This window comes from Podarcis tiliguerta (assembly GCF_965153285.1).
Source record: "Podarcis tiliguerta genome assembly, chromosome: 4".
NCBI classification, from domain to species: Eukaryota; Metazoa; Chordata; class Lepidosauria; order Squamata; family Lacertidae; genus Podarcis; species Podarcis tiliguerta.
Window position 1 is genome coordinate 16,954,903 of NC_139537.1, and position 14,932 is coordinate 16,969,834.

General features: G+C 41.7%; 1 protein-coding gene across 5 annotated transcripts; it reads right to left on the reverse strand.

The window, feature by feature from the left end:
• Window positions 1–36: 36 nt before the first annotated feature.
• CCDC82 (coiled-coil domain containing 82) lies at window positions 37–14,632 on the reverse strand. 5 transcript variants are annotated; one of them, XM_083436603.1, is made up of 9 exons: window positions 12,944–13,184; window positions 9,961–10,092; window positions 9,063–9,641; window positions 7,474–7,693; window positions 7,231–7,323; window positions 6,962–7,086; window positions 5,701–5,871; window positions 4,016–4,201; window positions 37–2,438 (listed from the first exon to the last, which is right to left on the reverse strand). In XM_083436603.1, exons 3-9 carry the CDS (start codon window positions 9,630–9,632, stop codon window positions 2,355–2,357), a joined length of 1,449 nt encoding a protein of 482 aa, XP_083292729.1. In that variant the 5' UTR covers window positions 9,633–9,641; window positions 9,961–10,092; window positions 12,944–13,184; the 3' UTR covers window positions 37–2,354. The 5 variants fall into 5 exon arrangements, with proteins under 5 accessions (XP_083292729.1, XP_083292726.1, XP_083292730.1 ...); XM_083436600.1 differs by lacking the exons at window positions 9,961–10,092; window positions 12,944–13,184 and adding an exon at window positions 14,425–14,632; XM_083436604.1 differs by lacking the exons at window positions 9,961–10,092; window positions 12,944–13,184 and adding an exon at window positions 13,226–14,430.
• Between the last annotated feature and the right edge of the window lie 300 nt (window positions 14,633–14,932).

Consider the following 14,932-nt stretch of genomic DNA (forward strand, 5'->3'; position numbering starts at 1 on the left):
TAGGGGAACAAATAACAGGCAGGCAAGAGACGGATGGGACATAGTGAAAGAATAGTTTATTGTACAGCTTTATGTAGAGTGCAAGCCTAAGTTATGGTTGATTTTGAAAAGATAGCATGTCAGGATAGAGAAAGACACGGTGACAAGAATTAAGGGGAGCTTTCCTCTGTAATTCAAAAGCTAGGAGAAACTTGATCGCATCAGAGGATGGCTTGCTCTCTTAAGGTGCGAAAACTCCCACGTTTATGCGAAGAGAACTTGATTCATATCTTTTCCGTTTCCTTACACTTAATATGCTTCTATTTACCAAGTGCAAACATGGGTGGGGCTTATGAACACCTTTGTCAAACACAGCAGGCACAGCCGAGCTGTTAAAGCGAACCAGAGCCTTAAGAATGTTAACACTGCACCCAAACTTTAGACTTTTACTCATCAGGCAATAAACCTGAGCGCATTAAGGAGTTGCACACAGAGAGTCTGTGCACTTGCTTTTCCCACTGTCCCTTAGCCCCGCCTTTCATACCCCCTTAACTGCTGCTGCCCTGCTGTACCTGATAAGAGCTGTGGTGGCACTTGGGTGACTTGGGGCTCACCTGGTGAGTAGATGATGAACATAATATAGGAATCACCTTATAGGATCAGACTAAAGATCCAGGTAGTCCAATGTTCTGTTTCCAAACTAATGCCAATAGGAAGCCCACAAGCAAAAGGAAGGTTTGTTCCTGGATTATCACTGCTTCCATTCACATCTGAAGCCCAAATTTATAATAGACGCAGGAAGTTGACTGAAATCAAGTCAGGCCATTGGTCCATCTAGCTCAGTACTGCACCAGTGACTAGCAGCAGCTCCCAAAGGTTTCAGACAGGGGCCTCCTAGACCTACCTCGAGATGCTGGGGGTTGATCCTGGGACCGTTTGCACGCAAAAGAAGATTACCATTGAGCTACAGCCTTTCACACAGGTGACACAGTGGAAATGAACAGAGCAGAAACACCATCTATTCAGCTTACTGAAGAGGAAGAAAGCACACCTGTTCATTGAAGACCCCAGCTTACGGTATGTCTGAATTAGAGGCCAGAGCTTCCTACTCTTCATATTGCCCACAATCAAAAACTGGATGTGTCTCTGATCTGTAATTCATATATATCAAGGCTGCCCAACTCACCTATCCAAGTTAATATACAGGAAGGGTGCTCTGAGTGAACTCTGAACAACTCTGAAGTATGCACTGGGCCATCATCCCATATACACTTAAGAGCAAATTCATTTTCCAAGTGTGGATCCTTGTGCAGCAGGCTTGGGAAAGGTCCACGGTTTTCAGGAGGAGAAAAAAAAGAACAGGGCAGTGGGGAAGACACTAGAGGGAAACAAACCTGAAACAGCCCAATGAGGACTATGCATGCTCAGTAGCTATAGAATACTAGTTGGCTGTTGGAGTGGGGGAGCCCAGAAAATAGTATACGCACGTGAATCCTGGAAAAGGGCATTGCTGGAACCCTGAGCACGATCACTGCACACTTTAAGACTGTTTTGCAGACCCCACTTGCCAATAGTCTAACTGAAGCTGCTACCGAACAGTCAGTGTCAAGCTGATGAACTGAGCATTCATCAAATTCCCTGACTCCAAAATGGAAACAGACCCAACTGGGTATTACGTCATACAGAATGAGCAGAAGCCTCTGCATATCAGTCTTGTAAAGCATCTTCCCTTTACAGAAATGGAAAACGGATATTGCTAGCAGTGTAAAGATATTTATTTCTTTTACCGCTCAGCCGGCTAAATGCAAGTCCATGAATTCTGGGTCTCCAGGATGCATAAACAATGATGGCCTGTTGGTTTTAGAGAGCTAATTTGTTACTGCCCTGTGTCCTGGGGGGTGGGAATGTACCTGGTTTACAGCTGGTTTTAAACACTGTGCTAGGAAAGCAGTATGCATATTTCAGCCTTTGGGCTTCTCACCATGTGGACCTTTCCTCTTTCAAAAAGAATTGAAGCCAAGCATTTTTCATACACTGGCACAATTCACCTGGGCATCACTGCGCATAAAATTTCATTTCCTGAATGAACACCCGGGTTATTCAGAGACTGTTTTTCATTTTAGATCATTAAGCTGAGCTGCCTGGTGTTCAAGAACACAGAAGAGATGACTTCCACTATAAAAATGTCCTTAGATGATTATTTTGATAATTAAAATGAACTATGAAAAAGAAATACACATTAACTTATTAGTATCCATAACAACATACAGGCACATTGATCGTCTTGCAGTAAAAAGAAAAACAGCTGGAACGCAGCATGATATTCAAATACTATCACCAGTCAAGGGAAAGCACGTTTGTAAGTAGATGCCTTTTTAATAAAATGATGACATCAAGTCTTTTTTTTCGTCTTGGAAGTTTTCAGCACGTACCATGTACTTCTGAAGTTCAGAATATTGCTTCAAACGAAAGAAAACAAAGAATCATTTTAGCAGACCTAAATTAAAGGTGGAACTTTTTATGTTCCTTTTAAATTTCATTTACACACTTATAAACCAATTAAAAAGTTACTGAAGCAATGTGCAGTAATAAAAAAGATTAGAAACCCAGTAAACTAAAAGCAGCAAAACCATTTATACAGTTGTAGAATTATTATTCCACACAATGATTGGGCCACACTTCAGGGAAAGCCTTCTTAGAACAAATATGTATTTCAAAAGCCACAAAAATGTCAAAATGCTAGGTACTTCTCTCTTAGTAGTGCCCCAACTGAGGAGCGCAGTTTCTCGGCAGGGATGGATGTAGCAAGGTGTTCCCTTAGGTAATCTGGTCCCAAAATGTTGAAATACTAAAAGCAAATCCTTGAATTGCACCTGGTAGCCCAGGCATAGGCAAACTCAGCCCTCCAGATGTTTTGGGACTACAATTCCCATCATCCCTGACAACTGGCACTGTTAGCAAGGGATGATGGGACTTGTAGTCCCAAAAAACATCTGAAGGGCCGAGTTTGCCTATGCCTGTGGTAGCCTATTGGCAGCCAGTGCAGCTCCCTCAGCAGAAACCTTATACTGCATGTTGGCAGTGGGATGTCCCAGTCAACAACCTAGCTTCTATACTGGTTTCAGTATATTGGTTTCAGATCACTAATGAATTCCTCGCTTTAACAGCAGCACAGTGCACAATTTTGATAGTAACATCTTCTTTCCATCACACAAGATTGCACCTGTCAAAATTATGCCTTGTATAAGGGATGTAAGTCATGCTCTCTTGGAAACTTTATTGATGAGCCTCATGCAAGACAAATCCCACACCTGCCTATATTGATCTAAATATACCTTTTGCAATACCTGCTACAGCTGGTCTTAAAATTCTCCCAGAAAGAAGTAATCTTGACCCCTAGGAATTTTTTCCTTTTAATAATATAAAGCTGTCTGCTATAGAAAGCTTTTTTAAAAGCAAACTGCTGTACTCTAGTCTTTAAATTTGCTGAAGTAGTGAAAGCAGCAGGATGGCATACTTTTAGCAGGTTAAATAAAGCCTAGCAAGGAGTCTGAACAAAGTGGCACAGTTGCCAGGATCAGAGAGGATGCAGCAACCTCTATGCAAGGCTCCCTCTCTCATTTTATCCTTTTGTTCACTGCCTAATCACAAAATGACACACTAACAATATTGGAAACAAGTCCAGAATCTTCTGTAGTCTTTTAAACAAAATCTCATTGGTTTAAAAACAGGGCTTGCTTTCTAGGATCATGGCATTGGGTAATTATTATGTTGGTAAATATATTCCCTGCAGAAATATGATCACATTTATCATTATAGGAGGTACAGCTGGACTAATTTCAAAGCAGGAGCTACTTTCAGTCAACTTTTCCTGAAACTGCACTTTATGAGCACTTAAATTTACCCTCTTACTTTCTTCACCCTCCACACCTGAATGGCCTACAGTTCTGTCCACAAAATACTAAGTGCTGTACTGATTATTAATTTCCCCTGCTTTCAAAGCAATAGAATTTATGTACAATCAGTTCTACTGTACCTGATCAATCCAGCCTTCATTATTCTGCTGTGTGAAAACTCTGTACACTGTATCTTTGACTGGTGCATCCTGGGATCCATTGCTTGTCATTAGAGAGCAGCAATTCTGATACAGCTTGTATTTAAAATGTTTCAGGTTGTGATAAACTTCAGTACGGTTTTTACACACAATGCCAATCTCCAACGCCTGTATTATTAAAAAGAAAGCTCTTTTACTGGGCAGGTCTTGGGCAATAATGGGCAATGCAATAGTCTCATCAATTAAACAAGTAAGGTATGACAAAACCTGAGCAGGACATTTATCGATATCTAACTGAATCTAACTTCCACACTCGCCACTTTTCCAAAGGCATCACTGGCATAAATGAAAACCGACCCTTTTTTTTCCACTGCTACCCTAAGAATGTCAATTCAGGAAGGCACAGAGGTGATCACTTGCTTTAATCAGTTCTAATACCGGTGCCACTGGGGCTACGAAATGTTTGAAATAATAAATTAAAAGGATTAAATCTTTGTTGGTATGCACTTATTACCTGTAATTCACAAAGCATACCCTGTTCAACACTAGCTGAATTGCAAGGGAATATTTTTTTAAAGAAAACCCTGGTTATAGAACATAAACACTGCAAAGCCTAGGTTTATACAGTAGAACAGTCACACCAGTGTAAATCTAAAGAGTCACTCTGCTTGAGAAAGTTAGGGAATATGAAATTAGGAGCCCCACAGGTACACTAGCCCAGTTAAAACTGCACATATGTACAACAGATGTTGTCAACACACCACTGGAGTTTGACCGAATACTCTTGGAAGTATAAAATTCTCACATTGCAAAATCAAAGCCTCTGGAGTGCACCAATTCAGTTCCCATGCTTAGCTTATTTGTACAACTATCTAAGACTATCTACTTGGTTTATATATGAAGTCAGATAAACCATTGATCAGTTTACACATATAGTCAAACCAACCCAAGCACTGTCGATTTATAGGGAATTCTGAAGATCAAGGTTTAGGGATAATTTTTCACAGATAAATAATATGCCAAGTATACAAGTTACTGTTATACCATAAGCCTTGGTCTCTCTAACAGATAGAACTGTAGAGTTGGAACTCAGACCCTGAGGATCATCTCATCCAACCCCCTGCAATGCAAGGATATACAGCTGCCCCATGTAGGGATCAAACCTGCAGCCTTGGCATTATCAGCGCCATGATCTAACCACCTGAACTATCTTGTTGACACTATATATCTAGATCTAGAGATACACACAGAGAAGATGAATCTAATTTTTAAAAAATAAAATTACCCAAAAATTTATGTCAGGATTATTATTTGCAAGTATATTAATTAGCATATAGACATCAATTATTCTTAGTAAACCTTGCGATATATTTCTTGATAGAATGTAGTTTTAAGGATATCATAATGATCAGCTTGTTCATAAACAAGCACTATAGAGGAAATTTCTCATAGCCATCTGGGATTTTCAAGTATTATATACTTAGCCACTAATACAAGCAACAAAAATCTTTGAAACCACTGCCAAAAACCCATTACCCAAAAGTAGACTAAAAAGAAGCATGAGGCTAAAAGATATTATCATCAACATCTCACAAAAAAAAAAAAATATGCAATGCATTTTAACTTTTTGGTTCTTAGCAGTTTTGTAGCCTGGGAACAAAATTTACCTGCTCGTCATGTGACATGAAGTCGTCTACTTGCATTGTCTCACGATCGTATGATTTCCCTGACAGAATCACTGTGAACCTACAGTACCTCTGCAGTTCACAGGCCTGACAGGAACGGTCCTCTCCAATTCCATCAACTATGCGGATGTCAGGATAACTATCCAGCCGTTTCTGGAAAAAAGATATCCGGTTGGAAATTTTGCTGGTCACTTGTTCCACAGAATCAACTATTGCAATTCAACAATACTAAACATTCATATATTTATCTGTTTAATTTCAACTGCTTGGTTAAGGACCACAGAGCTCTTAATTCCTAGAGTAGGCTCAGTTAGGTCATTGCCCCCTCACCCCCTGCGAGGAAGTGACGTGTTCCTTCTCTTCCTTTCCTCATTCTCTTCCTTCACAATGCGAGCCATGGAAGGAGGATGTGCCTCGCAATAGCAACATTGTTCTAGTTCTACCCAATAATATTTTTGTCTGCAATTTCCATTGTTGCCACATAGTACAATGCATAACTGATACCTTAGATCTGTAAGTAAAAAAATTACAAACTTATTTCAGTGTGTTGTCTATTAACTGCACAGACGGGCGGAAGGGAGTCTGCTGCTGCACACAGCTGACACAGGATAAAGAAAAGGTTTAAAGGTAAAGGTACCCCTGACCATGAGCTCCAGTCATGGCCGACTCTGGGGTTGCGGCGCTCGTCTCGCTTTATTGGCCGAGGGAGCCGGCGTACAGCTTCCGGGTCATGTGGCCAGCATGACTAAGCCGCTTCTGGCAAACCAGAGCAGCACACGGAAACGCCGCTTACCTTCCCGCCGGAGCAGTACTTATTTATCTACTTGCACTTGACGTGCTTTTGAACTGCTAGGTTGGCAACAGCTAGGACCAAGCAACGGGAGCTCACCCCGTTGCGGGGATTTGAACTGCCGACCTTCCGATTGGCAAGCCCTAGGCTCAGTGGTTTTCCCCATCGGAGAGTCTGCTAAGCCCTGCACTTTGAATACAGGTTTGCAGTCATATTCCTTTGTTTGTTTGTTAACCCACATACATGGGTCTATAGAGAAGTAGATATAATTAATACATCCTCTTCCAATTCCCATCAGTTTTCAGTCCAGTGTTCCAGCCTGTCAGTATCACTTTGATGCTATCTTCTATAACATGGTGTTAGCTATCCCTATCAGCTTCAAGCCATCTGCACATCTGAAAGGCACCACCTCATCAGAGTCATTTATAAGAACATTGAACAATACCCCAATACCGTATATTTTTCTGTCCAGCGACTTCTCGCCACTAAATTGTCAAGACGAGGTCGAACAAAATCATTGTCGAAGAAGCGAAGGGAAGTCAACATTTCTTTTGCATACTTCTTTTGTCTTCTCCCCTCTGTTGGAAAGAGAAGGAAATCAAATTATCATATGCTTGGTTAGTTTCACAAAGCTATATATAGTAACACACTTAGTTGCTTCAATAATAATTTTAAAAGGTGATTAAAAAGCCTTTTGATTAAGAAAATCCACATTTGCTTACCATATAATGACATCAAAAAGTTATTGTCAACTGCATTGATGAGAAACGCCTTTACAACTCTTTGGAAATGGACAAAATGATCAACATGGGCCACTGTAAGAAATAAAAATATCATTATGGTTGTCAGACTGATGATTTACATGAGTTACCTACATGGAAAAATAATGTTTGGTGGAGCTCTAATAAATATTGTATTGTGCCACTACATAAATGATGTTTACAGGATTTTTATTTTAACCTTACAGTATGGAAAGCACTTCTGCAGCAATGTGCGTAACATAGCTTGCTTTTTCTTTTGGGACTGGCTCTTGTCTTCCTCAGAGTTTTCTTGTTCCAACTCTTCCTCTTCCTCCTCAACTATGAAATCTTTCATGCTGTCAACCTCAGATTCATCACTGATTTCAGCTGGTGTGAGAGATGAATGGCAAGAATCATCTTCTATTATCACATCCTCTTCAGAATCCTAGTGACATTAAGAAGCAGAGGCTTATTTGAATCCTTTATTTAAATTCATTTGTGTTACCATAACATATTATTATTAATAACTAACTTTCCATATTGCCTATCATTCAAGGATCACAGGGCAGTTTAGAATACAAACACACAAAATTATATAACATAATAACAAACAAAAAAATGCCCCCAACCCCAGTTTAAAAGGCCATAATTGTTTAATCAGCCAAAGGCTTGGGAGAAGAGGAATATTTTCACCCAGCACCCCAAGATATGTAATGAAGGAGTGAGGCACGCCTCCCTGGTGAGAGCATTCCACAAATGGTAAGTCAGTGCAAAAAAGGCTGGCTCTCATGTTGCCACCTTCCCGACCTCTTGCAGAGGAGGCACATGAAAAAGGGCATCAGAGGATGAGTGCAGGGTCCAGATCAGTTCATATAGTTGCAGTCGAAATTATACAACCCTCAATTCAAATCGGGACGCGGGTGGCGCTGTGGGTAAAAGCCTCAGTGCCTAGGGCTTGCCAATCGAAAGGTCGGCGGTTCGAATCCCTGCGGCGAGGTGCACTCCCATTGTTCGGTCCCAGCGTCTGCCAACCTAGCAGTTCGAAAGCACTCTCGGGTGCAAGTAGATAAATAGGGACCGCTTACTAGCGGGAAGGTAAACGGGGTTTCCGTGTGCGGCTCTGGCTCGCCAGAGCAGCGATGTCACGCTGGCCACGTGACCCGGAAGTGTCTCCGGACAGCGCTGGCCCCCGGCCTCTTAAGTGAGATGGGCGCACAACCCTAGAGTCTGTCAAGACTGGCCCATACGGGCAGGGGTACCTTTACCTTTACAATTCAAATCAGATTTATTAACAAAATTTACAGACTTTCAGCTTTCTGCAATAAGCAAATCAAACAAAATTAATTGAAATAGCTCAACACAACACATGCTTCAAGTGGTTTGAAGCATATTTTATACACACACACTTTTAAAAGCACTGGCAAACCACTCCCAAACACCCATTACCACCCAAGGTAGAGTAATAGACCATGGCTACTTTCAACAATTGAATTGGCATCACTGCCTTGATGTAAAAAGGTGCCTGTACAATTTCAGATAACTTGTCCTAGCTTGGGAAGTAGAGAGAAGCCAAAATGCAAGGCAGTCACCTTCCTGTTTTCAGTAAAGTTGTTGCCATAACAATACCAGAGCCAAGTCAAGATTATTTCTAGTTCAGGGACTGGGCCTAGTAGTATACTGTATGAGTTCCTGCAATAAGTAGCAGCAGTTCCTTTTTACTTTTAGCATTTTCCAATGAAAGTTCTCACGAGCACCAAATCTGCACGAGAACAGCAAGCACAACAATACATTCTGCAAATGAATAAAAAATGTACCTCATGACATTCACTGAGGCCGGAAGCTCGAGTAGATCGCTGTCCGGACAGTTCTTGCAGTTTCATTAGCCTGTCCTGTTTTCTCTTTGCTTCTTTTTCTGCAGGTGATGTGTGTTCAGTGGACAAGTCGTTCTCATCGATTATGCAACTGCGTTTGGCAATCACTTTTCTAACAATGTTGCTATTGTCACTATCGTCGCTGTCATACAGTACGGTTCTCCGAGACCTCTTGCGTTTCCCAAGGTTGATGTTTTCTTCATCTACGTCCTCTCCTCCTGCACAATCACCACCTGTCTCAACATCTGGAAGGCCACCTGCGTTAACCGAAGTTTCATCTTTATCCTCATTGTGTATGGGTTCACCTTTTGCTCTCTCATCTGAATCATCATCTGAACTGGTTTCAAGTTCTTTTTCTGATGCTGATGTAATTTCATCACTCTCTTCCTCGCTATCAAACAATGTACATCTTGCCTTAGTTCGCTGCCAGTCAATCCGAGATTTGGCTACCGGTTCTTTTGCTCTTGCATTTCTCCTCGTTTCATATCTTCTGCTTTCGGAATTTGATTCCATAAGGATTTACTAAGAAATCAAATCAAAATGTAGTTGTGAATTCAGGGAACTGCAGGCTTGGATAATAAAGCCCCCCCCGCAAAAATAGAAAGTGCGATTCTCCTAACCTGAGACTTAAATTTAACAAGTTAAATTGTGAGGAAGTTGAAAAATTTCTTCTGTTTTATCTTGCTGAGGCAGTGGAACCTTATAAGCAATGTTTTAAAATAATACCGTCGCAGCCGACCTATACTGCTGTAAATCTCTGTGAAGTGAGCTCCCTTGCATCAGATTCCTCTTTCTCCACACCAAGTGAAATCAGCTAGCAAATATTTGAAAACACACTCACGACCACAAAATTAAGGAAGAGATAAGGGTGAAAGTGCTGAGAAGCCTGTTTCAGTTAATGCAAATCTTCTATTTTAAGAAGTCCATACAGCTCAAAGTGAAAGTTCTGAATCAGCTGCTGTGGTGGCATTTCCTGCCAGAAACGGACAATGATTAGAGAAATTAATTAATTACAAATTAAATTAATTACAACATCTAATTAAAAATACTTTTTAAAAAAATAAATTGATTACAATACAGAAAATGGCTGAAACTTCCCCACACTCATTGTCACTCTCCCGCTTTGTACCTCTCCATGCTTCATTGAGCTAAGTAATTATTAAGCGTGAGCTCCTAAATATCAAAATAAATACAATTTTTAAAATAAAAAACATGTTCTTTTGAAGTCAGCTGAATGTTGGAAGATTCAGGAAAGACAGAAGAAAACCCTTCTCCTAGTAGTGCCTTGACCCTACAGGAAGAAGAAGAAGAGAGTTTGGATTTGATATCCCACCTTTCACTCCCTTTAAGGAGTCTCAAAGCGGCTAACATTCTCCTTTCCCTTCCTCCCCCACAACAAACACTCTGTGAGGTGAGTGGGGCTGAGAGACTTCAAGGAAGTGTGACTGGCCCAAGGTCACCCAGCAGCTGCATGTGGAGGAGCGGAGACACGAACCCGGTTCCCCAGATTACGAGACTACCGCTCTTAACCACTACACCACACTGGCTCTCCACAGGAGGCAGTGATGGCCAATAACTTGGATGGCTTTGAATGAAGATCGGAAAATAATAATGGGAGGATAAGGCTATACAGTGGTGCCTCGCAAGACGAAAAGAATCCGTTCCGCGAGTCTCTTCGTCTTGCGGGTTTTTCGTCTTGCGAAGCAAGCCCATTAGCGGATTAGCGCTATTAGCGGTTTTGCGGCTATTAAAGGCTTAAGGGATTAGCGGATTAGCTGCTAAAAGGCTATTAGTGGCTATTAAAGGCTTAAGGGATTAGCGGATTAGCTGCTAAAAGGCTATTAGCGGCTTAGATCAGCAGATAAGCGGCTTAGCGAACAGCTGTTAAGCAGCTTAGGGGCTTGGGAAAAAGGCTGGGAGGGGGAAAAAAACCCCAGGAATCGCAAGGCATTTTCGTATTGCGAAGCAAGCCCATAGCAAATTTGTCCTGCGAAGCACCTCCAAAACGGAAAACCCTAGCGGGTTTTCCGTCTTGCGAGGCATTCGTCTTGCGGGGCACCACTGTATCAGTGGCTACTAGCCACAATGTCTATGTTCTGCCTCTGCTGTCAGAGAAACTATGCCTCTGATTGCCAGTTGCTGGAAATCACAGGAGCGGAGAGTGCTGTTTCACTCAGTTCCTGCTTCCAGGTTTCCCACGCATTTGGTTGGCCACTGTGAGAACAGGATGCTGGGAAAGATGGGCCATTGGCCTGATCCAGCAACTCTTCTTACGTTCTTAATCCCTGCAACCACCATTCAGTCGATACAACATCCAACGCGTTTCCTTTTAAAGTTCAGCTCAATTCTTACTTAAAACTCGCAAGATAAAACAGGGGACATTCGGTAACAAATGACACGAGGAATAAAATAAACTAAGCATAAATTTTAAAATAATTAATTACAGCACAGTCTTTTCCCCCCAAGTACCAAGGCCCAAACCTTTCCAGAAGGCCTTCACCCACCTTAGAGCCCTTATATACAATTGTAAAAATGTGAGGCAACATTTATGGACTCTCAGCAGTGACAGAGAACTCTGCACATGTTCGGAGGCAACCTTTTCTCTGCTACTATTGAGGCATCTGATCAAGGCCTGTATTTTAAAATGAGTTTAAAAATATATTTGCAAATGTTTGTATGTTTCATGCCAGGCAGAAAAGCAGCTGGCTAAGTACTTTGGCAGTTGTTTATCCTCCTGAACAGGGTCCCCCTGATTTATAGCAGTAGCAGGAGGCAAGTTTCTCAAAGTTGTAAAAGGGAATTACAGGCTGGGAGCAAAGGTTATACTGACCCTACATATTACAGAATACAATCAAGCTGCAAAAACACTAATTAAGAGTTGGTAAATAGTAAGATTTATTGTTTAACATAAAATAATACCATGTGCTTCCCATCAGACTAGTCATATTTTCCTAAGGTTAAAGGGCAAAGAGCTAATGGGAAAAGCAGCTGGCTGGGAAAGGGGGGTGTAAATTGAAAAGGCTTCTTTGAAGCTGTTTTTTCTGAGTTCCTTTTTTCTTTGCAAAGGCCTTTTCTTCTAAAAAGCTATCTATGTTATGTATGAGATTTGTTGGCTTTAATGATGCAAAGGATTTAGAAAGTAAGAAATGTTAGATTCTTATTTCATTGATGGTGTGTGAGAATGTGAACCCAAGATCTCTGTTTAAGATAGAATTTAATACCATGAGCCATCTGTTTTAGCCATTTGTTTTGGAATGAAGGGGCAACAGGGGCAAAAGGTGATCTGGTAATTAAGGTGCCTTGTCGAGGCAAATGTAAGATATATGGCTACTTGTCTGCCATTTATGGATAGAAGGAAATATAGCTCTTTGTCTCCCATAAAAGGTAATAGGAAATGGGTGTATCTTTTATGATTGGTTCTAGCAAACAGCCAATAGGAATTTCAACCAGGCTGATTGGACAGAGGCAGCCAAAGGAGGAGTAAGGAGGCTGGGCTGAGGGAATATAAGTGCTGGCCACCAGGGCTGGAGTGGGCAGAGCTTTGGTAACCATATGCCACTGTGCCTATCATTTATTTGTCTGACAAATAAATTATTTTAATTTCTATATTGCTGCGTTGAATATTTCATTCCAGCTAAGCGTTAACCACAAGCAGGGTGCTACACTATACCTTTGTGTCCCGGCACCAATAGCCCACTCCAGGGAGTTCGAATTAAGGCCTGCAGACAGGCCATCTGAACCCTTACAACCATTATTCCAGCTCAACCTTCATTTACTACTCTATCTAGAACCCAGCCAGAATCCCACTTCTTTAAATAAATGACCTTGCTTTCAAAACAATTATTTTCCCATTGTTTGATTTATACACAACTTCTCAAAACGGATGGTTTATTTTTATACATGTATTAATGCAAACTGCTTTGTGAGATTCGCTTGGTAAGCCCTAACGGGTCGTGGTCAGGTTTTTAGCTTGGCCTGGCTGTGCCTTTTGCATTTTTTTTAAAAAGAGCATTAATATACTCTTGCCTTTCCCACCATTTTCAGTTCCCCAGGGCAGCTGACAACCAAAATGCAAAGCATCTGTAACAAGCAAAACATAAAATTACATCATCCCACTGGAAGCAAAAAAGAAGTCCTTCCTCCCTGTTCATCCTAGATTCCTACACTTTTTAAGCAGAGGTTGGATGGCCATCTGTCATCGATGCTTTAGTTGAGATTCCTGTATTTCAGGGGGCTGGACTAGATGATCCTTGAGGTCCCTTCCAACTCTATGATTCTAAGATTCCTGTTGACAAGCCTACCTAAATTGCTTAGAAAGCTGAGCGGATTGTAATCTGCTTTAGGATGTTAACTTTTTCTGTGTGTTTTAAAACATTTATACTTTTTTACCTCTTAAATTTCTATACAGCCCTTCTTTAGAGGAACACAGGGCAGATTAGGGACACAAGGGGTTGTAAAATGTAAGGTTGCGAATTTCTGCTGGTTTCACTTGCTTTTGTCTTCTGGAAACCTCTTTTGAGGTTCTATTTTTTTAAAAAAAATCAAGCAGTGGAATAAATATATGAAAAAACAATAAGGGAATCTGTGGGGAGTGGAGTAAGGAAGTACCGGCCCTTGCAGCTTTCCTCAGCTTTCACCACATGCTCAGAGGCACTCCTGGCCGTGGCTGCCTTTAAAACTACAGACGCCACCTTGAAGGCTATAATAATAATAATAATAATAATAATAATAATAATAATAATATTTTATTTATACCACGCCCATCTGGCTGGGTTTCCCCAGCCACACTGGGAGGCTTCCAACAGAATATTAAAATACAATAGTCTATTAAACATTAAAAGCTCCCCTAAACAGGGCTGCCTTCAGATGTCTTTCTTTTTCTTTTCTCCTCCTGCGATGAGGCTGCATTTTAACATTTTACTGTTTCAATAGTTTAATGTTGTCTTTTAATCTTGTTTTTAAGTTGTATTCATTCAACTTGTTTTTATTATTGTTTGTTAGCCGCCCTCAGCCCGGCCTTGGCTGGGGAGGACGGGGCATAAATAAAAACTATTATTATTAAAAGTCTGGTAGTTGTTTTTCTCTTTGACATTTGGTGGGTCTTTATTATGCCTGGTTTCGGTTTCGTTTAAAGCAAATGGACACTGGGCTGAGCTTCCCCTTCCCAGCGCCCTCAGCCAGACAGTTCCCGCCAGAGTCCGCCCTCGAATTCCCGCGCTCTGGAGCAACGGACCCGGCACGCGCGACACCCCGCCTCTCGCCCCTCACTCTCTTTTTCCCGCGCGCGCCCTTCTCTCTCTCTTACCTGAGAGGCGCCAAAGCTGCGCGCACATACGAACAGGAGAGGAGGCGGGGCCCTAAAAAGCCCCGCCCACGCCACAAACTGCGTATTTTTTTTATTTATTCTTTTGGTCCCGCCTCCTACGCTGCGGCCCGCGATTGGCCGCACTTCCCTGCCGGGATCGGCCGCTCCCTGCCCCACCTCCTCACGTTTTTATTTTGCGCGCTGACGCGCAGCCTGCTTTCGCCTCTCCCGCTCGCGTTCCTTTTCCCGCTCCCCTCCATAGAGTTGATAATGGTAGAGACGCGCACATACACGCAGTGATTAAGCTTCCGGGTTCTCACTGGAAACCATTTTCCCCCTGGGTTTTTTTGGGGTGTGTGTGCGCGGCGGTAACATTGCAAACAACGGGGAACGTGCACGGGTGTGCCCCTTTGAAGAATAAATATAAAAGGTAGCACCCAAACTAGGAAAGGGGGATACTGTTTCAGGGTTTACTTCATATTATTATCGATTATTGATAAAATTTGTA

Bases quoted from the DNA above. Each gene is read 5' to 3' on its own strand.
- CCDC82 (XM_083436600.1), bottom strand. From the start codon at position 9,632: ATGGAATCAAATTCCGAAAGCAGAAGATATGAAACGAGGAGAAATGCA. The intron at 7,324-7,473 runs GTAAGGTTAAAA...TATTTCTTACAG, and splicing joins GCAGAAGTGCTTTCCATACT to TGGCCCATGTTGATCATTTT. The intron at 7,087-7,230 runs GTAAGCAAATGT...TCTTTCCAACAG, and splicing joins CTTTTTGATGTCATTATATG to AGGGGAGAAGACAAAAGAAG.